Source organism: Juglans regia, chromosome 2 (assembly GCF_001411555.2).
Source record: "Juglans regia cultivar Chandler chromosome 2, Walnut 2.0, whole genome shotgun sequence".
NCBI lineage: Eukaryota > Viridiplantae > Streptophyta > Magnoliopsida > Fagales > Juglandaceae > Juglans > Juglans regia.
The window spans coordinates 7,116,363-7,127,826 of record NC_049902.1 but is presented as its reverse complement, the minus strand read 5'-3'; the positions used below and the strand labels follow the sequence as shown (position 1 = coordinate 7,127,826).

The 11,464-nt window shown below is 33.8% G+C and overlaps 1 protein-coding gene across 1 annotated transcript; it reads right to left on the bottom strand.

The window, feature by feature from the left end:
• Nucleotides 1-2,586: 2,586 nt before the first annotated feature.
• Nucleotides 2,587-7,768, bottom strand: LOC109013303 (protein NEN1-like). Its single transcript, XM_018995339.2, has 6 exons — nucleotides 7,395-7,768; nucleotides 6,629-6,786; nucleotides 5,180-5,226; nucleotides 5,013-5,076; nucleotides 3,884-4,611; nucleotides 2,587-3,170 (listed from the first exon to the last, which is right to left on the bottom strand). Exons 1-6 carry the CDS (start codon nucleotides 7,726-7,728, stop codon nucleotides 2,936-2,938), a joined length of 1,566 nt encoding a protein of 521 aa, XP_018850884.1. The 5' UTR covers nucleotides 7,729-7,768; the 3' UTR covers nucleotides 2,587-2,935.
• Nucleotides 7,769-11,464: the final 3,696 nt, after the last annotated feature.

Sequence of the window (11,464 nt, the reverse complement as noted above, 5' to 3'; positions counted from 1 at the left end):
ACCCTTCCCTCCCTCAACCATGCATGTAAATAATCCTTTTCATTGGCCAGATGCAGCAAAACGTGATATTCATCTATAAAACTAATCATCGGAACCTCACTGAAGCCCCATGTCTTAATAATATTTAGCCTCAACACATCAATAGACGGACATCTCGAAATAAATTTCGGAACAAGAGCAAATTTCAAATCCTCAGCCGCTCAGTCCATCTCAACGTCGAAAAACACGAACCTCAATTCTCCATTAATAAACTCTGGCTTCCGTAAAGGTAACCTAAATTTAACTTGAGGCAAAGGCCTTTGCAGAGCCTATCACCTGCACCAGACCCATTCGTATCCTGCACAACCAACGTACCATCATTCGAAGAATCCAACCCCCTCAACAGGGACCCCTACAGAGGAGCCCTCTCGATCCCACCGACAACCATAGGCACCGGAGGGCCGCCCATGTAGGGAAGAAACGTAAGCAGTCACAAGAAACCAACGAAACCCTAGCAAAGAAAACAAAATCGCCCTGCCACGTCAGCTCTCCTAGCCAAGAGTCCTCTACAGTTGTATTTTTCATTCAGTCGTTTAACTAATATCTTGTTGAATTACTAATCTTGCTAAAAAAAATCTCTATTTCTTTTTCATTTTTACTTTGCTTTTTCAAACCTCCAAATCTTTAGCTTGCCACTAAACATTGTTCTACACATTTTCTTGACGTCAAATCTATCTAGCAACACCCTTAATCATCGGCTTGTGGATCCCATGCACCAGTATAGTCGTGTGTCTCTTCCAAAAGTAGCAGTATACAAAAATATGTTTATTTTAGATAGTTATATTTTTAAAATTCTATCTTTTTAACTACCATATTTTTAAAATTTGCATTTAGAATCTCTGTGTATATTAATATCGATAATGCTACATACAATCATGGAGTGCATAAGTACCATGCAATCATTTTGAAAAAGAGTGGGATCTACTATTAAAAAATTATTTATTATTATTATTATTATTATTATTATTTTATATAGTTCTCATATTTATTCACTTTTTTCAAAAGGCACTTGCGCACTCACGACTCTGCAACAATCATTTCTCTTCCATAAAATCTTGCTTCCTTAAAGGCCAAAGAATCACAATTCCTTGTTAGCAAAAAATATCCCCTCAATTGTGTTTTGAATTCCATCATCAATCGTTTTCGTTGCATCCAAAGTCTTCTCATCGTATAAGCCATAGACAGGAATATTCTTGCAGTATAGAATAGGGTACCACCTCATGCATAATGCATTTTTCAAACTTTAGATAACTTCTCTTGGTTACCTAATGACATAACCTAGGAGTTTTGTGGGAAATTGTAATTTCTTTTTATTAAGGAAAGTTAGAGATATGGAGACTCTTCAGAGATCATTGGTTTTGATATTTAGAATTGGATCAAGTTTATTTTCCTTTATGAACCAAATATATCCACAAATGGTGGGTTTGGAACTCCTATCACTTTTTTTTTTTTCTTTTTTGCTTCCCCTAATAGCCGAAGAATATAAATTAAATTAAGTTTATTTCTAACTTTATTATTTATATTCCAGTCTACTAATGAAGGATAAAGTCTCACACATTATATAACTGTTAAAATATAAATTAAATAATTAAACTCTCTCTCTCTCTCTATCTCTCTATCTCTAATACATTCTAAAAGAGTCCTATGATCATCATTTCCTTTCTTGTTTGTATTTCATTGGTGCAAATAATGAGTCATGGGGCTGGTTTAGTTAGGTTGATCAATGGGTATTTAGGCCCATTTAGATACAAAAATACTCAACCAATTTTATCCAATGTTTTGAATACCGTACCGGATGGCGTACCGGTCAAGACACTGGAACGAAATATTTCGGTACCGGTACCGTTTCGTGTACCGTTTCGGGATAGTCGATATATGAATAAATTATATATATAAATATATATAACAATTATATTCTAAAATAATAGTTTATATATGAATAAATTATATATAAATACATACATACATATAAATTATAAATAGTCTAATCTAAATTAGGGGTCAAAAAATAAACTTGTAGTTTGAAAAAACGAAAAAAAAAAAAAAAGGCCGAAATATCGGCCGGTACAGGCCGAAATGGCCGGTATTTTGGCCGGTACGATATATATCTAGTACCTGTACCGGCCGGACAGCCGAAACGAAAAATTTCGGCCGTACCGGCCGGTACGGTACGAAATTAAAAACATTGATTTTATCACATCATTACAACTTTTTCAAATTTTCATACAAAATATAATAAACAATTCAACTTTTTCAAATTTCAAAATAATAATAATATTAAAAAATAATATTTTAACAATATTTTATTCAACTCATCTAAAATCATCTCATTTCATCTTATCTCACTATCCAATCGAGCCCTTATAGTTCTTGTTGTTGAGATAGTTATCATGTCTTAGCTGATCCAAAAATAGAGGAAGCACATGCAACAGTATATCATCCAATCGAAGGTCACATAGTTGAAGACGGATTTTGCACTTACATTTCACAGCAATCATCACAGAAGAAGAGAAAAATACAAGTCTATACCAAATTGAAGCTCACATGTGACCCTAAAATCAGAACAGAATCTGCACTTTCATATCAAAGCAATTATCATCACCATCAGAACAAAAAATACAACACTCTGTATCAAACTGAATGTCACATTTGACACTAAAATCAGAAGATTCAGAACAGATTTTGCACTTACATAGCAAAGCAATTATTATCAGAAGAAGAAATTAAACAGTCTATCTCCTATTGAAGGTAACATATGACATTAAAATCAGAACAGAGTTTTGCACTTACATGTCTAAGCAATCATCAATATCCATGCCAACTAAATCTGTGTATGTGCGATTGTAAATATTTAATTGACACTTGACCAAACAAATCAGAAATTCTTTTTGTCCCATCAATTAGAATGAATAATCAATTTTTTGGCTACCAAGCGAATGCCAGCATTTTGCAGATAGTCGTATGGATCTAAGGAGAAGAACGCATCCACAAAGGTCCCGGGGGTGAAGAAAGAACCAAGCTCTTCCACATCAAAGTTACTGAACACAAGCCTTTGCACAACGCTGGAAGGTTCTTTTAGATACATCTCGGTTGCATATGCAGAAGTATCTCCACGTATAGCAGTTGGGATACTGTTGTTACAAAGAAATTACAGATCAATCAAATCATGGAATTCTTTCAAAGAACTTGACAACACTTGATACAATGTGGTTGCATATTAGACAAAAGAAACAGAAATCTGAAATTTAATGAATATGATTATATAAACTCAAATGGTTGCAAAATCTAAATTAGACTTTCTTCTTGCCTTATTTTGAAACTATATAAACTGGAACAAAACATCTCTACAAACGAACATGCTTCGACATATTGTATAGTTTCCCTTTCGTGCCGAAAAGGAAACTAAGAAAAAATTAACAATAAGCTGAAAACACTTTTTTTTTCAAAAGTATCAATAAGCTGATATACTTTTTTTTTTATGGCGTGTAGGAATGAGCATGGTGAATTTATTAGGCTAATTATTAATCTATTTTGTTTTTTTGTTGTGATTTTTTTACGGAGGAATTGCTGCATGCAGAGCTAGTGTGCGCACATGCTCACTGCATGCAGGGGCACCATCTGTGCAGTGGAAGTGGGTGGGCTTGCTGTGAGGCAACAGACCCCTGCACGCCATCAAGGTGCTCCAAATTCCTACCACACTACAGAATGCACTGGTAAAATCAACTCCCTATCTTCTGTACCACAATCTATACTTTTACTATACTGCTTATACTAGTGCAGTTTTTTTAATCTTTTCCTAATCACGTGAGAAAGACGGAAAAGAAAATAATGGAGCTAAACTTACTGCAATCTCACTGTAGGGTAGTTGGCGTAGCCAGTTTTTCTGGTCACAACTGGCTTCCATTCAGAGCTGCTACCAGAATCTAAGGAGAGCTTCTGTGCTATAGCATCACATGCATCAAGAACTTTACATAAACTCCATGATGCATCAACCACAAAACTCAAACGTGGCCGGCCGGCATGATCGACAAACTTCGTACTTAATCCAAACCGCACTTTCAAACGAGTACAAGAAAGCTGCAAAATGTCACCTTTGTGCAATAATTGTATTCTTTGACTTCCACGATAAAATGGAACAAAAGATGCATTGATAGCAGGAATAGAAACTTCATCAATTTCCAAAAATCCCCCCAAGTTGCTGTAACCCTCAGAGACAGCAGCTGTGGAAGACATCTCAGAAGACTCCAGCGTTTCTTCCATGCTGGTGCTGGTTTCAAGGGATTCACTTGCAGTCCTTAGCAGGCCCATGTCAAAAGGATCTCTTTGAGATGTACTAGGTTCAATCTCCTCCGCTATGCTGTGAGTCATAAGTGATAATATTGGATGATTTTTCTCTGTATTTTTATTTGCCAGGGACAGCATGGGATCATCTTTTAACTTTGAACTTGATGAGGGAGTATTCTTGTCTTGGATCATGTCATCTGGAGATGAATTTGCATTTCTACGACTTCTAGTGGTAGCATTTGGAGAAACCCAACTGTTTGCCGTGAATATATCAGGGAGGCTAGACTCCTGCATGTTTGCCAGATTTTTGTCAATTACATTATTATCAAATCAACCTTATAAAGCATGAAATTCAGCAAGCCCTTCTACTTCGCCTCATTCACAATTCACCAGGATGTTTAATACTTCCCTGTGGAATAAATTAACAATTCTCTTTGCCAGAACTTCATGTAAGATTATTGCCTATCACCCAACTTTAGAAAAGCATATCCTGATGTATCGTGTGATTAGTGTTTCTCACAGTATGAGAACATTACCCAAGACCTTTGACACAATACGTGTCAAATTCATAGTGGTCAAACTGAACAAGTGCTATATTTAATTAACATGGAAAATAATATATCAAATGATATAGATTAAAGGCTTATGCTAAAGAATAGATTTTCTAGCTTTCAAAATTATTAAATTACCAAGAATAAAACTGTCGCACAATACTTGAGAACTTCAAGATTCATCCGCACATCATCCAAGCTCCTGAAGAATGAACAAAAAGGAACAGTTTTTGAGGGAACTTAATATCAGGCTAATCTAGAAGCAAAGTGTGGGAAAATTAGTTACTTTCAGGCTTGTAGAATACCTATGTGTTTGCTGTCCAAGCCCAAAATATGTAGCAAGGGTGGCCATCTGCAGTGAAAAATACAAGTCTATCAGTACTTCAAAATTTCAAATCAATTAAAAACTAAAGTGCAACAACTATTTAGTCTCAGACTTCAACACAACTCGAGATCCCTCTGACCATATATAGACAGTAGTACTAAATAAGCCAGAGAACTATATTTAAGACATGTATAAAGCTAGGAACTTTACATAATTGCTACCGTATGATTACAGGCGCACAGAGCCCAAAGATTTAAAAAATTCATCATACATGTTGCTAACAAGAGTCATCATCTAACTATATTTCAATAACTGAACACGGCTGCAAGCAGAGGTAACTCGAAGATATTCCTGGCTTTCTTCTTTATTTATTTTCCTCACGAGTTGATCAAGAAACCTAAATTTTCAGTAGCCAAAACCAGAAAAGAACAAATCATGTGGAAAAGGCCTTGGTCTTGTTGGTATGCTCCCTCCAAGGTCCAAGGTTCGAATCCTATTGGGTGCAAACAATCTCTAGAGGCCATCAAACTGGAGGAGTTTTCCCTAGAATTAGCCGAGGTGTACTTGAGGAAAACTCCTTATAGAGGGCCTGTGCACTCCCGGGATTAATCAGGACGTCATTCCCGAACACCCGATGCCAATAAAAAAAAAAATGCTGATGCATAGATAATGTGACTCATTGAATAGTATCAAATAATACAAAACCCAACTAACTAATATCCCAAGTCTTTCAAACAAAAACCTCAACACTCATAAAACGAGGTTTAGAGAAGGCTATAATCTTAGACATCTCATATCGTATAACTGACAAGTTCTAGCACTTTATAAATTTACAAGGTCATACCAAAAATTTAATAAACTAGAAATATAAACATTAATCATAGCAGCATAAAACCATAAAAAAGACGAAATAAAAAGTCCTGGAAATTCATGGAACATCATAGCTCAAGCCTAGATAATACATTCCTACACATCACATGGCTGAAAAGCACACATCCAAATGCTTTATATTTACAATTGAATGTATAATGGCTTGGGCACTATATCTAAACGATGTGGCATGCTTATCAATGGTTTTTTCTATATCATTTGATCCCGGAAATTTGGTGCTTCCCAACTTTATGTAACAAAAAGGAGCTTGTAATTGAACGAATTCCTTTTTACTGCAATCCAAACACCTCCCAATTGCTCCACTTATTCACAATTTTAAAATCCTTCTTATACTATAATAGTTTCCAAGCTTTAAATTCAAAAGAAATTAAAATCTTTGCATTTCCTGTATTTGGAAAATTTTTAGTAATTGATGATCAATTCAGCTAATATTAATGGACGGCGTTTTGGAAGTCTGTAACATTTGAGAGTATTTTTTTTTAAACATCATTCAGAAATATACCCCGAGGCCCGAGTTTCAGAGTAGAGAGTTCTATACCTTCATGTCACCAGCTCTCCTTCCAAACTTCTGAGTCAACAATGCCAAAGAATCAATAATACCCTTTGGCTCTGGTGCTGGCCGATCAATCCCTGCAAATGCCTCCCTTATCCTTACACAATCGAATCTCAGTATATTGTGACCTGCCCAAATGCGTCCTATACACAATAAAACAAATTAATTTACATACAGTATTAAAAAAGCAAAATGCAACCAACAATATAAACCTAAAGCTATAACGTAATCCTTTCTCTTTTTTGGTATGTAAAAAAAGAAAACGGGTGTCAGATCGAAATCTTACGTGTTCAATAAAGAAAGAAAAGGTATTCATCTTCATCCAAGCTAGCATAATAATACTGACTGGCCTTTCCTGAAATAAATTTTTCATTTTATATTTCTGGGAACCATTTTACGGTGTTTGTTTGCTGAGAAAATGCAGACGGGAAAAATAAAGTTTTGAAAAAGAATCGCAATTTTCTCTTTATGAAAAAGAAAGCCGCGACCCGAGAACAGGCAACTCTCACTTTAACAGACCCCAAAATCCAAGTATTTATGCCAGGATAAGTTTTCAACACCCAAAAAAAGCATTTTAGCGTCTTCCATTTTTCTTAGATTTTTAGTGACCAAACACAAAGTAAGCTCAGGCTCAGTCTAGTCTAGCATTTGACATATACGGGACCTTATAAACAAAATCCAAAGTTCTTTTTTTGTTTCCACCATATTCTCGGCAAACAAACAGAGAGCAAGAGAGAGTGAGTGAGTTAACCGTGGAGAATGTCGTGAACCCGATCGGCAATGTCGCGGAAGGTCGGGGAGGAAACGACGTTATCGTGGGTGATACCGTTGCAGCGCACGGACAAGGAGGAGATGAGAGAGAGATCGGAGGGTCGGACCAAAGTAGAGTAGTGGTCCAGCTCCTCCAGCTTCCTGGGGCAAACAAGGATGGCCCCGAATTCAAGAATGGCGAATCCCTGACCGACTCGGGTGGGTACCGTGGTCTCCAAGTCGAAGAAGACAATTTCGGATCTGTCTTCGCTTCTCGAACCCATCTTTGGTTGCTCTAATTGCGTCCCTCTTTCGTCTGAAAACAGTTCATACATATATAGAGGGGGAAAGGGGTTGCCGGGTTGGGTTGCTTTGTGCTTTGCTTCCTTGTTATACCCCTCTACACGGACTCCAAACTTTAATTAATTTGTCATTTTAATCTGGCTTCCACGACAAGATACATCGTCATACAACAAAATGATACGTGCACGTACATGCTGACGTGACACTACACGTCAGATTAATAGTAATTTACTGTTATTGTTCCATCTGATATGGCAATGCCAGCATGGCCCAACGCTCACCACAGGAGTGTTATCTACCAGGAGTCCGGACTACTCTAGAGTAATCGCTCAACTTGACAGCTTATAGCTTTTTAATTTTTGAATTTTTAAATTTTTTTAATATATTTAAATATTTTAAAAAATATAAAATATTTTAATACATTTAAAATCATTTACTTAATCATTAAAAAAAAAATTATCAAACAGTCAACTTGAGCACTACAATTGAGAGGCAAAATAGTTTTTTCCTGTCTACAAAGATAATGTTAAAGAAAAATGCTATAAATATATATAAGAGTGAGTGAGTAAAATTGGTGTAATCTTTTTTTTAAAAGGAGAAATATTTTATTTAAATAAAGTCACACGAAATAAATTGATGTAAATTGATGTGATATATAAAATTATAAAATAATTTTTATTATAAATTAGATATAACGTATTATATCAAGTTATGTCAATTTATAAATTTATTTTTATAATATATCATTATGACGGTAGTATTTCTTTTCTAAAATAAGGGGCCTACCATAAAAATTAGATTTTTCTTTTTATATATAGATTCTATTTTTCTTTAAAAGGCTTGGCCAGAAAATGCTAACCTATATAAATTATTTTCTTAATGTGGTATGTAATACACTATCTATTGTAAGATTCATGATATTCCTAAAAAAACAACAGTATTTCTTTATATAAATTGTATGACAAGTTTCTATATTTAAATATTTTATTGAATGACATGTGACCTCGGCTTTTTTTTAAAAAAAAAAAACTTCTACATTTACGATATATTTAATGTGTCAATACATTTATGTTTTTAACTCACCCAAATCATTATTGAAGTAAGACTAAGTAAAAATTTAAAAATTGGACTCTACTCCAATAAGCCAGAGTCGAAGGCTACGCGAATTGGAGTTAGAGGTCAGATTCGACTCCGACTCCAACATTATCGATTCTCAGTTCTACATTGAAGACAGTTACATTAATATCGAAAAAAGTATGGGTGGTTTTTTTTTTTTTTAAATAATTATAATGTCTCACAATAAATAACGTGCATATAGACAAGTCCAATCCAGCAATACTAGAATATGAGATATTGAGATGTAGGAGTAGAGGTATCACATTCCTTGCCGTTATGTACAACCAAAGCTAGCTTCCATTAAAACCAAAATTACAAGCAATTCCTAAACATAGAGGAGGGCATTGTCGTAATCTCTACGTCTCCATCTCCTTTTAGACCCAAATTCAAATGTATTTGAATGGATTCCCGCAATGAATCCTGAATAAGTTGTTGACCGTACATTTCCTCCAACTCAATCAAACTTTTTGGAATAGAAAAGAGATGGTTCTATCTCATTTCATTTCAACATTCAAATATTATAAAAATAAATATTTTTTTATTTTTTTATTTAATCATTATTTCATTATTATAATTTTTTTAAATTTTAAAATAAAATATAAAAAATAATTCAACTTTTTTAAATTTTAAAATAAAAATTATATTCTAATAATATTTTAATTTTATAATATTTTTAAATTGATGTTAGGAGAGAAGTACTAGCTGAACATGGACTCGGTTGTGTTTGGATGTTGAAGTAAGTTGAGTTGAGTTGAGTTGAGATGATAAAATATTGTTAGAATATTATTTTTTAATATTATTATTATTTTAAAATTTGAAAAAGTTAAATTATTTATTATATTTTGTATTGGGATTTGAAAAAATTGTAATGATGAGTTGAGATGAGTTTGGTAACCAAACTCACCCGAAATGAAGAAACGGAATCAAGAATTCAAGAAAATCAAGAATGAGTTTATTTTTTAGGAAAACTCAACCTCCCTTCAATATACTGAGAAACTTCTTCAAGTTTACCCTTTCATACAACAAAACATAGTAAAACGCCCAGTAATATTACTAAATGGTACAAAACACACCATTTAACACCATTGTATAAATGTTAAACCCAATACAAAACGCGCCCAGACTAAGCCCATTACAAAAATGTCCCGTATCATTTTATTTGAAGAGTAATTCTACATATAATTATAAAATATATAAATAACTCGTAATCATTTTGAAAAAGAGTAGGATCTATTATTAAAAAATTAATTTTTTTTATATAAATCTCATATTTTATTCATTTTTTTTAAAGTAATTATACAGCAATTATATAATTTATAATTGTAAATATCTTTTTCTCTTTAATTTATGATGATAGGATCCCGAATATCATTCAGTACTTAATTTATGGTGTCTCACGATTTGAGTTTCATTTGAAAAAGGGTGCCTCTATATCATATATATATATATACACGTACATATATTATATTGGAGTTGTCGAGATCAAGTTTGAAACCCATGAGTGGGTAGGACGTTGTGTGCACGACATGCAGTTTGCGGCGGCTTCTTTGTTGTGCTTGCATGAGGCGTTAAAGGTTCGAGAAATCTACCACCGATAATCCGCCCACCGTGTATGGAAGAGGCCAGGAAGAGAGTAAAGTTAAGAATGTACAACGCGTAGCATTTGACTAGGGCAAGTAAGCATGAGGTGATGTCGGGTTTTGGTTGGGTACGTAACATGCATGATGATGTCATGCTTTTCATTTTTATCCAAGAACAATGCTATAACTTACATTAAATTAAAAACATATTCAACAATATTATTGGATTTGAAAACTTTTAAGTTGTTTCGAATTTCGATATATAATATATATACACACACACGCATGACACACACACACAAGTTGGTATGTTAATACGCAATAACGGAACCATCAAATTTTCTTAGGGGACTAACTTTTCTTCGGTACAAGATGCTTATGTAAAATGAAAAAATATTATAAAATCATAAAGCATAACTGTATATAAAATTAAATCTCCATAATTTGGCAAATAACATAAAAATAAAATTTTAAAACACAACTAATCTCGGTTTTAGATTTTTGAACAATATGAGATATTTAGAATTTATTTTTTTTTCGTAGTAACTATCAAGTGATCTTTAGAACGCCATTTAGGGGCTATTTTGAATTTTGAAAAAATTGGGCCCCCTCAAGTTCTATGTAGATCCGCCATCATTAATACATCACTGTTAATAAGTCCAAGCACCTCACTGATTCGCAATATGTCTTTCTTCTTTAATGTTCGTCTCTTTATGTTTTCATGCATTTGTGTCAAATCTTCTTTACTTTTATTTAAGCTTTGTCCAATAAAGCCATGCATCTCTTTGCATATCACCAAATTACCCTTCACACAATATATATTTTAACTTTCGTAAAAAGTCTCTAGAAGCTAAAAGTACCTCATTGTTTCTGTAATCTAATTTTTGCCCTTTTGATTTTGTCGTGTATACAATTTCTATCTTGGTTCAATTTTTCATAAAGCCTTCACGTTTTTTAGTTAATTATAAAACTACTATTTGAGCTTTTGTCGTGTATCAGCTTTCCCATAAGCCCTGCAAGCTTTTTTTATTATTTAAAAATAATGCCCTCCAACCTTTTTTACTCCACTTTT